Genomic DNA, 14,444 nt, shown 5'->3' with positions numbered 1-14,444 from the left:
CTAGGCAATTTTTGCTTTTGTCCCAGTGTCCCACATTGAAAAGAAATCCTTCCTCTTCATGCCATATAAGGGATGTTAGTGGTACTCTATCACAATTGGTCATCCCTTATATGGCATGAAGAGGAAGGCTTTTCTTCCAATGTGAGACTTGAAGCCAAAAAAAGATTAAAAAGTGCAACTCTTGGTCTTGAGGCAAAAATGTCCCCACATTAAAAGGATGTCCCCATAGTTAGCATATATATTTTCTCAAATTAAGGAATAAAATTAACAATGGTTTAATTTACACAAAACTTTATCATTTAAAGTTTAACAAATTTAAATTTTATTCAAACTAAAAGTCTATTATAGATTTTTTTTAACTTCCTTCCCTAGAAATTAAAAAAAAAAAATTCTAAATTGAAATCTGGAATCTCATACAACACCCCACATTTTTCCCCCCTTAAGTTGCATCTTACATTTTATTAATTATTTAAAAATATATATTTTATTAATTATTAGGATATATTTCCTCAAATCGAGGGATAAGATTTAATTATAATTTAATTTAACTAAAACTTTATCACCTAAGTTTCAAAAATTTAAATTCTACTCAAAATTTGTTATCAAAATTTCAAAACTTTATATATATTCACCAATGGTTTTTCCATAGAATCCTTCTTGCACCCCATGTTTTTGTTTTTGTTTTTTTTTTTTCAAGTTGCAACTTACACATATGTTTTTGTATATGATAGTTTTGATTACATAAATTCATCTTACTTATTGTTATTTATTTCTAAAGTTTCATATATGAATATTATGTCAAAGAAAATATACTATAAAGAAGTAAAATAAGGTTCACCCATTTAAGTGCTTGCTTTATCTTAAGCAAGTTATTTATTTTTTATTTTTTTAAATTCTCAACTTTTGAACTATTTTTTGTGTTTTAGGTTTTGGTTATTCTATGTATTTAGTTTGTAAGTGTTTTGATCTTTTCAATTCACTATTACTACCAAAAATCAGGTTCAAAACATGTCTTTCATGTGCTGTAACCTCTAGTGCAATTTGATTCCAAGTTATTTTTACCTATTGATTGTTAAGACTTTATAAATGTTTATTTTTATTTTTATTTTAAAATTCTATTTGTGCTTTGTGTTAATTTCTTCATTTGCGGATGTCCTCCCGTATCCTTTTAGATCATATAATTTAAAGTTCCTATGAACTTTTTCATGACTGTATTTCTTTGAAAGTCTAACTAAATTCAATTTAGAATTCCTCCTATATCCTTTTAGATCATAGATAACATTTGACTAAATTAGATCCATCGGTCCAAATTCGTATATAAGTCTATTTTTACTTAACTTCTTTTCATTTTTCTTTTTTTAAGTTTGGAAATTTGGATTGTTTTTCATAAATGACTTGGGATTTTAGCTTAATTTTCTTTTTTCAAAATGTTTTAATTATTAATTTTTTTTTTCATGTCTAATATTAATATATGTGTTCTTAAAGGCTAAAACACAACAATATAATTAGAGACATTACTCAAGTTGTAAAAGTTAGGGTGTTAACCATTTGATTAAATTCAACACTAAAACAGATGATTTAAATATCAAAATAAGATTTAAAAATAAAATTTCTTTTAGGTGTACAAATACAATTGATTTTTTAATCTTTAAGTTTGGAATTAGTTTTTTTAGGATATTCTTATTTATACAAGTATAAGAAAAGATTTAACTGCTCGAGTTCAAATCACTCTCTTCATTAATAAATAAGGAATTATAAAAAAATTAGAAAAGGTTTTTATTGATCATTTTATTTAGAGATATTATATATAAGAACAAATATACAAAATTATGCATTTTATATAATAATAATCATTCATTTAGTTAGAAACGAGTTATAAAGTTATGTAATAATAACTCATTTAATTATTATTTTTCAAAAAATAAAAATAAAGAAATTCATGACTAAAGTTGTGTAACGCATGAAACTTTCACTAGTACATATATAAAGCTCAATAGCTATAAGTAGTTAGAAATGGAGCATTCAAACCCTAATTTTCTTCATAAAGAAAAATAAGACAATATTATTAAACTATAAGACTCCTTACCTCTGAAGATGTATTCAATGTGGCATCAAGTCTAAAAATTACTTTGCCTCATTTTCCACGAATATAGATCTTTCTTGAAATGATGGCATTGTAATTCGTAAGCGTGTGAAAGTTCTCTTGCGTGTATGATTTGGTCGTACAAAAGGTAGTTTGAGAATAACAGTTGTGGTTATACATTAGACATAACTAAATTCATGATCAATTTGGGAAGCAAAAAAAAAAAAAAAAAAAACTACATCCATTGTTATAAAAAAAAAAAAAAAAAAAAAAAAAAAAAACCTAATGCTTTGTTCTTTTCACATAGTATTTTTGTGTGGATTAAATGATGGTTTCACAATTTTGAATTAGAATATTGTATGTGGTCGTTGGTGTTATTAGCATGAATATAAAACATTCCGAGTTGCTAAATTGCTAAGGATAATGTATTACATTTACAAGATGCACAACAGAGAAACTACACTTGTAAAGTCACCCAAACAAGTTTCATTCCATGACAGTTATTGATTCATGTAAACAGTAAAAGTGCACTAGACAAGGTCCCGTGGCATCGAAGCAGTTTTAATAAGAAGTGATAAGTAGCTTTATACGGGCACTTTTGGCAGCGGTTGTAAAATTCAGACTGGGTCTTTTTCATACCTAATAATGTTGATTGTAAATAAAGGTTTATTAAATAATCAAAAGAGCATGGTGTTTTAAAATTTTGGTCTATGGCTACTGGTTTTGCCAATCTTTTTGTATTGACGCCACTTGTTGAGAGAGAGTTGTGGTTGGGCATAATATTTTTTTTTTTTTTTTTACGAGATAGAATTCTATTCTAGTATAATTTAAAGTGTTAATGTGTGTGAAATTTCTTCCTGGAGACTTGAACCCTGACCCTTACCCCCCACACCCCACAAGCATTTATACTTGTGGAGTGACCATCGCACCAAGGGTGTGCGATGGTGGGCATAATGATTTCTTATTATGTGGTTTTCTGGTAATTTGGCCCCTGAACTTAAGTTGCAGTTTAATGTTGAACTTCAACCACCTTAAGAACACTTTTTTCTTTTTCTTCTTACAGCTACAATCCTCTTATTACCAACACATAGGCATATATCATCTCACATTTTTTACTTTTCCTTGGCAAGTTGAGGCAATCGTGAAATACTCTTAAGTGTCCATTTAGGAATTACTTATTTCTGATAACCTATTTGCATAACATTCATCAAAAGATATAATTTTTAGTAATTTTTATGTTAAATATGTAACAAAAAATTAAAAACTAAGTTTATTTTGAAAAAGCTAAAATCCAGATTATTAAAAATAAATCAAAAGGCAAAACTCTTCAAAATAATTCCTAAATGCTGCGTACGTTACAATTTTTGCCCCTCAATCCCTCAATTATGTGGTGTGTCCGATTTTAATCACTCAATTTAAAAAGTTATAATTTATTCTTATTTTTATTAAAAAGTAAATTGTCATAATAAAAAGGAAGAGTTGCATGATGTGACTGTCCTAAAACTCAAATAGTACAAGATTATTTTATATCTATGCATGAAAGAGTTGCATCTAGCTGACTTAACCAAAAACTTCCAGTATAAATATTAATTTCAGCAGTCGTACCCAAATCTGTCAGCTAACTAACTGCAATATTTAGGAAAAATATATATATAAAGATGGTATGAGGAGAATTTGATGGTGTAGATGGTTTTCTCTACGAGAATTTCTAAAGCAAAATAAACAAAGTTATTCATTTTTTTCCTCCACTACGCAGAGTAATATTATATATATATATATATTTTTTTTTTTTTTTGATAAGTAAGAAAAATAAGCTAGATAATTTTGAAAAAGCTAATAGCCAAACTATTATTAAAAAAAAAAAAAAAAAAAAAACCAAAACTTCTTAAAATAATTCCTAAACGCTGCGTACATTACAATTTTCGCCCCTCAATCCCTCTATTATGAGGCCGTTTGGATTCGGCGTCCAGCGGCTGCGTTTTGATGAAAGCGCGTTTCTTTTTTCTTTTTCTTTTTTTCTTTTTTGGGTTTTCAAGCATTTAGGTGTAGTGCGGCCACTGTTCATTAAACAGTAGCCGCATTATTTGACTTTTCAGTCAGGAAACAGTGCACTGAGCACTGCTTACAGGTCCCACAATTCTCAATTTTTATCAACTTTTTCATTAAAAATAGGTCCCACGGTACTATTTACACATTTTAAAATTATTTTGTTACAGTATTTTCAGTTTTCAGTTTTCAGTTTCAGCAACAATAAACTCAATCCAAACGGACCCTATGTGGTGTGTCCAATTTTAATCCCTCAATTGAAAAGGTTATAATTACTTCTTTTTAAAAAGTAAATTGTCATAATAAAGAAGAATAGTTGCATGATGTAACTGCCCTAAAATTTAATTAATCCAAGATTATTTTATATCTATGCATAAAAGAGTTGCATCTAGCTGACTTAACAAAAAACTTCCAGAATAAATATTATTCTCAGCAGTCATACCCAAATTGCATGATGTAACTGTCAGCTAATTAAAACTGAAATATTTAGGAAAAAATACATAGATGGTATGAGGAGAATTTGAGCGTATAGATGGTTTTCTCTACGAGAATTTCTAAAGCAAAATAAACAAAGTTATATATATATATATATATAAGAGTAAGAAAAATATTAATTAAAAAAGATTACTTCATGCGAAAAGATCACAAAACAGTTATATAGTACAAGAAAAAGAAAAAACAGGGTGATATAATTCAAATTGGGATCAGTAAGTCCAATTTCTACCCAGTATTATAAATTTTTTAAGTGTAGCCATGTCTTTCTCATTGCTAGGAAGAGAAGACAGAATTCATACGTTCTTTTGATTGGTAAGTTACAAACACCAGTGGATTTTGAACCCATGATCTCGTACTGCACCTCTAGAATTTGCAAGGGGAGGAGGTGCCAATTAAGTTAAAGCTCATTGGCTACCCCGTAACTAATTTATATTTGTCAAAAGTAGACTACCTAGTTCTGGTCTTGACAAACTTGGCCCTAGACGCCCTTTTTTCCATCTTTTCCCTCTTCTTGCGGGTCTTTTCATCCTCCGTGTCTCCCTATTTCAGACACAAGGATAGAATAAATCATACCGAGTACATGTTATCTGATACTTTCAAATATAAAACAAAATCTAGGGAAGAAATGGTACCTCTGAACCTTGTGACAAGAATCCTCTAATGAAACCAAAAGATTTATATCCTCCAAATGCTGGTATCTGGAAAACAACAAGAAAAATTAACTGTGTTCTTGCAAAACCTACCTTGTTTAACTATCAAGATATTCAAAAAGTATTCCAGTATACCACTAAATAATTTTCTCCCTCTATAAAAGTAAACATTAGCGAAACTTCAATCTATAAATGCTTAAATATGTATTTCAATTCTTCTGAACATAATAAATACAGTTCTGTCCTTTTGGTTGGAAGATCCTCAATGCAGTTTTTTCTTTTTTTTTGAGAAGATCCTCAATGCAGTTAGTTCTGTATATTTGATCAAAATATCATATCAAACATAAAAAGCAGGTTGAACAATTCATAATGAAAGCCTCCACCTAGAGGTTTGTGCTGTATATATGATCACATAAAGTAGACAGGCCTGAAATGATCAATAAATGGGGACAAACAAACTCCCAAGCCAGTTTGTCTCCGAGCAAACACTACATCGACTTAATCAATATAAGTCGATCAGATATGATTGAGCTTGTATCTTCTATAAACAGCATGAACACAGATTGATCATCAGAGATGTACATACAAATGAATATCAAGTGGTCCAGCATAAGGTAGTAGTGAATATGCTAATGATATACATGGTGTCCCAGGTCGTGCCATCAGGCTGTACTCTGGCTCTGTAAATTGAGGTTATTTCAACATCAAACAACAGCAACATTTAGTGGGCCTCAGCAATACAGTAACCTCACAAAACAGTTGCTGGTATATGACAGTTACCCAATCATCAACATCTGCTCAGACATGTTTATATTAAGTTTTACCTCAAGGACACACAGATCATGTCAAATGGGAGAGATAGACCAATTGCATAAATGTATTTTTTTTTTTTTTTTTCTAGTCAATAAAGACAAAACGGCAACTGCCCTTTTTTTTAATCGTTTTTTTATTTTTAGCTTTTATATCAGAAAATTCTGAGTCAAATCAGGAATGTTTGTGTAAGGTGGCCCTTCCCCATTCCAAAAGCATAACACAAGCATGTGTATGTGAACTCACGTTCACTCACCCAGAAGAAAAATTTTCTAAATACATGTTTACCAAAATAAAATGAGTAAAGAGATCTTACCACCAAGTATATATACCAAAATTTTGCAGAGATGATGGACATGACTTGTACGAAGCTTGTAATGTAAATTATATCATGTAAATAGCTGCAAGACATTACCAAATACGAGTCAAATAATTATTTCCTAATTGAAATTTAGAACAGGGGCAGCAGGGATACCGGGCATAATTACAATTTATAATGTTGATAGAGCAAAAATACAAACTACAGTACCATACATTCAAATATCATCTGACTACCTAATCTGTGAAAAAAAAAGTGCCTTAAAACTCATTCCAAAAGGAATCCCCTAATATCAAATTGCTAGCATATCTGTCAAGCCAAATTCTAAGATTAAGAATAAAACAAGAAAGGGGCATAAGGACCAAAGAAGCATTACACAATATGGATATGCCAACATGAATTTTTTTTGCAAAGCTAGGATCCGCGATTGCAGGAATATATGTTCATAAATATATACATTATCCTATATAAATGTCAGGTTGTATCCTCCCTATCCTAAACCTAAAAAATCATCTCCTAACATTCAAGGTGCATCTAATTGTGTCAATCAGTAACCAAGAAGTACCTTATAAATTTCAAACTTGAAAGTGTAGATGCTTATGTATCATTTAAGAATAGAAAAGTGTCTAAAAAGTATCATATGATCATATCTGATTAGATAGAGACTGCAGCTTAGAAGTATGCTAGATAACTGCAGCTTAGAAGTATGCTAGATAACTGAGGGCTATAATTAAATCAATCTCCTTTAAGTGCACCCTCTTGCAAAAGCCATGTCAGCTAACAGCTAGCATCAAATCTAAGTTCAGCATTGCACAGAACTTTGGATACACATCTAATCATTAAATGAATAACATTTGGGGCCACATCATAGAGTTGCTTCAGCAACCAAACAACCTTCTATTATAAGGTCTGAGGAGTATGTCACTATCAGATCCTCAATTTTAATTTTGAAATATCATGATATATATCTTATGGAACAAACTTCTTGAAGATTCAAAATCTGGGCCCAGGACACATCCTGCATTACCTATTTTAGCAAGCAGAACCAATTGCAGTCATGCAAGTTTACAAGAACTAAGTTCCTCTTGGATAAAAATATATATGAAGCCATAGCATGCATTTTACACATGCACACACACACAAAGGAGGGCACAAGGAGACACACCCACAAACGCCACCAGTACTCATATCAAACCCGCCATCAAGAAGCTCCCCATTATCATCATAACTAGGTTGAGCCATATTGGCAATTTGTTGATAGGGAATTGCATAAGCCACAGATGTGAGAACCAGACCAATCCAATGCTTCCAGGTGAAAGTTGAATGGAAGATCAGCATCCTTACCAAGATAAAGATAACCTAGATAAGCACAAATTAGACCATCAATGTAATGCATTAAGATAGCAAAATAAACATCATGATGCAAATATTCAAGGTTAACCAATTAACTATCCCAAGGAACAATGCTAGCTGAGTGATTGATCGTAGTAGTAAATAAGGAAATGATAGCACGAGAAGGCATACATTGCAGGCGATGATGAGGCGCTGGAGATTCTTCATGTGTCGAGCATTCTCTTCCCTACGCTTCTTTGCACCTTGATTCGCCATATCTCTGAATGTTTGCCTCTGAGTTCAAAGATGCACAATTCTAACCTGTGTGCAACCCTAGCAGAGACCCAACTTATTTAGTAGCAGAGCCTTGTGCAAGATTATTATGATCGGGATCCTACACAAAATCAGCAGAGGGACTTAATGGATTGATAGAAGATCCTAAGATCCTAGTTTTCATTGAAAAACAAAAGAACATTGGTATTAGAATTGTCTATAAATTTTTTTTTTTGAAATTATTTATACAAAATTTAGGTACAATAATTTATGTACAGTACATTAGGTTCGTAATTAAATTCAAACGCCTGGTTACATTGACCAATAAAACACAAACAACATTATCATGTCCAACAACAATTAAATTCAATGCAGCTATGTGTTTGAATTTAACAGGGCAGCCTAACGTGTATAAACATTTTTATACTCCACATGAATACATCTAGAGGTGTGTTCGGATTCGGTGATAGAGTTTTCTAGAAAAATCTCTCTCCATTTTCTATATTGCCTCATCTCATCATCCAGATACCCCCATATAATCTTTTCCTCTCCCACATTTTCTCAATAACCAAACAGACCCAAAATTCAATATTCATAACCAAACAAAAATTATTTATAAAAAAAAAAAAAAAAAAACCCACAAACCCCAAACAAAAAAACCGGAAAATAAACAAAATAATCATACCAAGGAGCTGGATAATAATATAATTTCTCTCATTTACATGTTCTCAGCTCTTTTTCCATATTCAAAATGAAAATAATGAACTTGACATTAAAATATATGTATCTTCAAAGTCATCGAAACCCAAACTAAATGAGTAAATTTTACTGAACAAGCCAACACATAACACATAATAATCTAACAAAGAAAGAACTTACCTTTGCTAGCCGAAGAGAGAGAGAGAGAGAGCTGAGAGTGAACCGAAAAACCTGACAAAGAGAGATAGTGAGCAAAACAAACATGAGATTAACAGAGAGAGAGAGAGAGAGAGAGAGAGAGCGAAGAAAGACAAAAAGGGCAAAGACCCAAGAGCTTGCCGGAAGAAGATCGGCGAGAGCCGCCGGCGGCAGCAAGGCGAGAAGAGAGAGTGAGAGAGGGGGCTCAGCGTGGGGAAGACCGGAGATTTGAGATTAGAGCATCGGATTGGCGTTGCCAAATATTTTTAATCAAAATCTAATTTTGTCTTGTCGTCAAAATTATTCATGCCAAATGGGTCGGGTCAAAGTCAAACGGGTTTGGATTTGATCGGATTGCTTTTGGTTTATTTGAGACCGGGTCAAAAATGGGTCATTTTTTTAAATGGATTGTTCATTTACTTTTTTTTACGTGCCACACGCACAAAAAAAAAAAAAAAAAAAAAAAAAAAAAAAAAAAAAAAAAAATCAAGTTAGGAAATTCTCTGATGAGAAAACACCCAAGTTGTAATAACTGAAACTTATGGAACAATTAATTTGATGAAAGGTGAGATCTTTGGGCATAAAATTCAACAACAGCAAATTAGACAACCATGAACAATATACAGTACTAAGTAGGGATGGAATGGGGCGAGGCAGAATCAAACCATTGGTGCATTCTACTCAATTCAGGTGCAGTAGAGGGAGAAATCAGGTTTTACTAATCTTAAAGAGCTGGTTTCAACGCTGATAAAACAAAGATGAAGCATAAAGAAAAATGGTGACCCTGAGAGTACTAAGAGAGACTAAGAGAGAAGTGTTCTGGATATGGTAATAAAATATATGTAAATATAAATAAATTATATTCAGGACATAAAAATAAATTATATATATATATATGTGTGTGTGTGTGTGTGAAAAAATTAAATATTGATATATACATTAGGGATAGGAGGGGAGCGGGGGGAAGCAAAACCCGTCCCTATCAACTCTTCAAAGCAAAGAAAAATTAGGTGGGCAGTGTAGATTAAGCGGGGTAAGGTATTTTTACACCCAAAAGTAAATAATAAAACTAAAATATTTTTTTGATCCTTAAATTTTACAACTTTTTTTTTCATCCTGAAACTTAATTTAAAAAGTTTATTTTTCATCCCTAAACTATTGGAAAGTTCTATTTTGTTTCTAAACTGTTGGAAATTTTTCACTTTCTGTCCTTAAACTTTTAAAAAAAGTAAATAAATAAATCCCTATTTTTGTCTAAAAACTTTTTTTTTTTTTAAATCTTTACAAATTTTAAGGATGGAAAAAAATTACCTATGTAAAAACTAATATAAAGTTCACACCCCTCAATGCTTTAATGGATTGCCAAATGATTTTTCCCAAGTTTACCATAGCTACTCATGTCTGAAATTTTAGCGTTGGTAACCTGTCATGTAAAAGGTTATAGATAAGTTGATTTAATGATATAATGTAGTGTCACACCATTTATAATTTCTAAGCAACGTAATATTTTGTATATTGTTACATTTTAAAAATAAAATAAAATTTTAATAATCAAACGAATTCTTTTTATTTCAAGTAAAATAGAGAAGATCTTGTTGTAAGATTCATCACCAATTCTAAAAGTATGTGGGTGCTTTGTTTGAAAAATTTTACTTGTCTGCTAATTCATATATTTATGTCTTCAGGCTGTCTACAAAATATGATATTGACAATATATCATTTTAGTAGACACTTCAATTTGAGATGAACAAATGATGTTTTTGAAAGGTTTATGCACATGATGCTTATAAATTTACACGTTATTCACACAGTGAAACATAAATAAATAAATAAAATTTTTAAAAGAGAGAATTTGTATTTCCTTTTTATATGGTTAAGATCCAGGCCAAATTCACATACTCTCAGAAAAGAAATTTAAATTTAAAAAAAAAATAAAAATTCAATCTGAAGAAAGATAAATGTTGTTTATCTTAAAGATTTTTTACCAATCACTGCACACAACTTTTACATAATTTGAGATAACCAACAGCTAATTAAGCCAATAGATCACCTTCACCATTACAAATTGCCTTCTCTTTGCGTTCTTCCTCATCCATTGTATCACAAAGTGCTCTACCTCTTGTCTCCGGTAAAAATACTGCAAACAGCCCACAACAGCCTATCACCCACCCAAACACCCCATAGGATGAAACTCCATCTCTTCTCTCTTCAGCTACTAGCATCGGACCAAACACACCACCAAACACAACTGCTTGTCTCACCAATGAAGTTGCTGAGTTCCTCACACAAGTAGGGAACAACTCTATTGTGAATATGAATAATATACTTAACGCAGTGCAACAACTGAAGAAGGATACTGACTCAAGTACAATCCGCAATCTTGTCCACACCTCACCTTTTAAAGCACACACAATACTGAAAATCCCACTAAGGGTAGTGAAAGTAAGCACAGAAAATTTTCTGTTCAACTTACCTATAAGCAACATAGTGATCAATGAAGACGGTATCTCAGATGAGGCATTTAATGTGACACTCAAGTAGAGATTGAATGACAAGTTTCCTAGGCCTAATGGCATGCCATAGTACACCATTCCAATCCCGAAACCTATCACCAAAACCGGTAACAACCTTCGGAAAGCCCATCTTTTCTGCACCAACATCTTTATAGTCAAGAAAACATTCCCATTATTCCATCTTTCTTCCTGAAACGAAACCTCAGAGAAGCTCCAAGTTAAACAACTACTATGGCTTGGTGTTGCAATGCTTTTCAACGTGGCCACTGCTTCCTCTTTTCGTCCACGCACAAAGAGCCATCTAGGAGACTCACGAACAAAGAAGTGAACCAGCATAGAATAAAGGATTCCTGGGATAGAAGTCCATAAATAAAGAGATCTCCAAGATGAACCTCTATTCAAATAAGCTATAGCTGGTAGTGATAAGAAGCCAATTGTGAAACAAAAGAATCCCATCACACCCACTTGGCCTCGCCACCTTTTACCCACAAGCTCAGCTGTTAACACAAGTGCAGAAGTTCCAATTGTTGCACGGCTAAACCCACAAATCAATCTTAAAGCCGAGTAAACCCATATGTTGGTGGAGAAGACAGTAAGCAAAGAAGATAGGGACATGGTTAGGCATGAAAGAAAGATCATGTTTTTGCGACCAAGTGAGGAATCAGCTAGTGTGGCAAGAACGAATCCACCCACTAGGCAACCCATGAAGAAAGATGATGCAGGCAAGCCAGTGATAATGGAAGAAGAACATTCTAACTTCCATTCTGATATGATTAATGTATAGGAAGGCCAATCCCATGCCCATGAATTTTTTGGAAGATAGCAAATGTTGGAGGCCGAGTTGCAACCATGTTGATGAGTAGTACAGTGCCATGCTGGGTATGCATCAGTGAAAACACTGATGTGCCAATCCCATGCCCATGAATTTTTTGGAAGATAGCAAATATTGGAGACCGAGTCGCAACCATGTTGATCACTAGTACAGTGCCATGTTGGGTATGTATCAGTGAAGACACTAATGAATGTTTGTTGTGCATCAAATAGCCATGCCAAGGATACAAGTAGAGTTTGGAAGAATTGGGCCCACCCAAATACTCCTATACACCGTTCAATGGAGGAATCGAGGGATGGACGGTGTTTCTCTAGAGGTGGGGTGGTGCTTTGTGACTCGGCCGAATTGGGTTGGGAGAGAAGTGGTGTTGAATCGGCCATTTGGAACTATGTTTATGAAAAGGCAGAATTGGAGTGAGAGATGTGTGAATGAATAAAGGCTATTGTATTTTTTTTAGGCTAAGGTGAAGCCAGAGTCTAAAACTGTGTGCCACGCCTTTTTTTATTTTATTTATTCTTTCTGAATAACTGCGTGCCACGTCTAGCATCTATATATGACACATCACACATTGTAGCGTCTATGTCTATGTACGACTCATTACTTATCCTTGGGGAAAATACTGTATGGGTTTTGATTGTCTTTTTTTTTTTTTGGTAGAGGAGGATATATGCATAAAAGTTAAATCAATCTATTACAAAAGGCTCCTTCTATATCCAAGGTGCAAAACCGATCCACCACAGGCGGTGGATGGGCAAACAAAATAAAAGGAACATCGCTACTACTACCAATACGAGCTAGGGCGTCAGCGCATTGATTTGCTTCTCTATACGCATGCTCAACTCGCAGATTTGGAAACTTCCTTAAAAGGAGCCTGCAATCAGTAAGCAAAGGTTCAAGAGCTAAATTAACAGAGGAGTTTTTCATCAATTGAACAATAGCAAAGACATCAAGCTCAACAAAAAGGTTATGTAAATTCTCCGTTGCTGCCATCTGTAACCCATCCCGAAGAGCCCATAGTTTAGCTATGACACTGTTCACCTTCCCACAGTTCCTTGCAAAGCCGTTGATCCATATGCCATGTTCATTCCTCAGTAATCCTCCGCCTCCCCCAGTGCAGCCACGGGATGATCCATCGGTATTTAGCTTTGCCCAGCCAGCTGGTGGCTTCTGCCACGAGATGGCCTTTAAGTGTTTCTCGGCCTGCACCTTACTTGCTACTGCAATGGCAAAAAATTCAGCTGCCTTCCGTCTGCACTGAAGATGAAAGTCCTCGTCAACAACTCCTTTCCTGAAGATATAAGCATTTCTGGGCAGCCATAGATGCCAAACATGGGTTTTGATTGTCATGCATCCATTATTGTTTTTTTTTTTTTTTTTTTTTAGCTACTTCTATACGTTAAAATTTAATAATTTTTCATCAATTATGAATATATGTTTGAAATAATAGATAATATTTTATTTGATCTTTGAAAGATCAACTACAGTTTTTTAAATTCTAATTTGATCTAATATTTATTGAGTATTGTTGTCACTAATGCATAGCAGATTATACTGAGCATTCTATAATTAGAGCATCCTTATCAGATGTGGCAAAAATTATGCCATTTTGCCACACTAAAACCCTACTTTATTATTTTACTACATCATTTTACAACATCGCATTTATCAGATGTTTTATACTTCAATTCTATACATTAAAATAATATTTCTTACACATTAAAATATTATATTAAACTCCTCTTCCCATCATCATCGTCCTCATCAACTACCACTGCAAATCAGAAAAACCAGAACTAAAACAACAACAACAACAACTACATCCACAACCAGAAAAATTGTTGCGGCCACAATCACCAGAAAAACCAGAACTGCAACAACAACTACTACAACCACAACCAGAAAAATTGTTGCCGCCACAATCACTAGGAAAAAAAAAAAAAAAAAAAATAAAAAAAAAAAAAAGGCTGACGTATTCTTGAACCTTCCCTTTGTTTATGACTAATAAATACATATAGTTTATCCCTCAACCAATAACATTTATTCCGTTTGCCTGCTACTAATTTATCAAAACATCCCTTCAATCACAAGAACCACCTACCCATGACAAAGACAACCAACAATTTCTATCTTCTAGCACCAATTCATGAACTCACCAAGATAATTATCTCCCAGCTCAAGTGTATGTATGGTGTAG

General features: G+C 33.0%; 2 protein-coding genes across 5 annotated transcripts; both read right to left on the bottom strand.

Annotated features, from left to right (window-relative positions):
• Window positions 1–4,818: 4,818 nt before the first annotated feature.
• LOC111993926 (uncharacterized) lies at window positions 4,819–9,180 on the bottom strand. 2 transcript variants are annotated; one of them, XM_024025766.2, is made up of 7 exons: window positions 9,035–9,180; window positions 8,888–8,938; window positions 7,928–8,129; window positions 7,569–7,762; window positions 6,401–6,485; window positions 5,257–5,322; window positions 4,819–5,164 (listed from the first exon to the last, which is right to left on the bottom strand). In XM_024025766.2, exons 3-7 carry the CDS (start codon window positions 8,009–8,011, stop codon window positions 5,072–5,074), a joined length of 522 nt encoding a protein of 173 aa, XP_023881534.1. In that variant the 5' UTR covers window positions 8,012–8,129; window positions 8,888–8,938; window positions 9,035–9,180; the 3' UTR covers window positions 4,819–5,071. The 2 variants fall into 2 exon arrangements, with proteins under 2 accessions (XP_023881534.1, XP_023881533.1); XM_024025765.2 differs by having other exon boundaries at window positions 9,047–9,180.
• Window positions 9,181–10,740: 1,560 nt separating this feature from the next.
• LOC112034898 (organic cation/carnitine transporter 3-like) lies at window positions 10,741–12,725 on the bottom strand. 3 transcript variants are annotated; one of them, XM_065763462.1, is made up of 2 exons: window positions 12,439–12,725; window positions 10,741–12,321 (listed from the first exon to the last, which is right to left on the bottom strand). In XM_065763462.1, the coding sequence occupies exons 1-2, from the start codon at window positions 12,628–12,630 to the stop codon at window positions 10,939–10,941; spliced, it is 1,575 nt and encodes a 524-aa protein (XP_065619534.1). In that variant the 5' UTR covers window positions 12,631–12,725; the 3' UTR covers window positions 10,741–10,938. The 3 variants fall into 3 exon arrangements, with proteins under 3 accessions (XP_065619534.1, XP_065619532.1, XP_065619533.1); XM_065763460.1 differs by having other exon boundaries at window positions 10,741–12,293; window positions 12,396–12,724; XM_065763461.1 differs by having other exon boundaries at window positions 10,741–12,266; window positions 12,369–12,723.
• Window positions 12,726–14,444: the final 1,719 nt, after the last annotated feature.

This window comes from Quercus suber, unplaced genomic scaffold, assembly GCF_002906115.3.
Source record: "Quercus suber isolate HL8 unplaced genomic scaffold, Cork oak 2.0 scaffold_507, whole genome shotgun sequence".
Lineage (NCBI taxonomy): Eukaryota > Viridiplantae > Streptophyta > Magnoliopsida > Fagales > Fagaceae > Quercus > Quercus suber.
The sequence above is the reverse complement of the archived record's forward strand: the minus strand, read 5'-3'. Positions and strand labels throughout refer to the sequence as shown.

Coding starts and splice junctions, on each gene's coding strand:
- LOC111993926 (XM_024025766.2), bottom strand. CDS start 8,011: ATGGCGAATCAAGGTGCAAAGAAGCGTAGGGAAGAGAATGCTCGACAC. Junction 6,486..7,568: donor AGTACTGGTGGCGTTTGTGG/GTGTGTCTCCTT, acceptor AATGTCTTGCAG/CTATTTACATGATATAATTT. Junction 5,165..5,256: donor TCTTGTCACAAGGTTCAGAG/GTACCATTTCTT, acceptor TGTCTGAAATAG/GGAGACACGGAGGATGAAAA.
- LOC112034898 (XM_065763460.1), bottom strand. CDS start 12,630: ATGGCCGATTCAACACCACTTCTCTCCCAACCCAATTCGGCCGAGTCA. Junction 12,294..12,395: donor CCCAACATGGCACTGTACTA/GTGATCAACATG, acceptor ATGCATACCCAG/CATGGCACTGTACTACTCAT.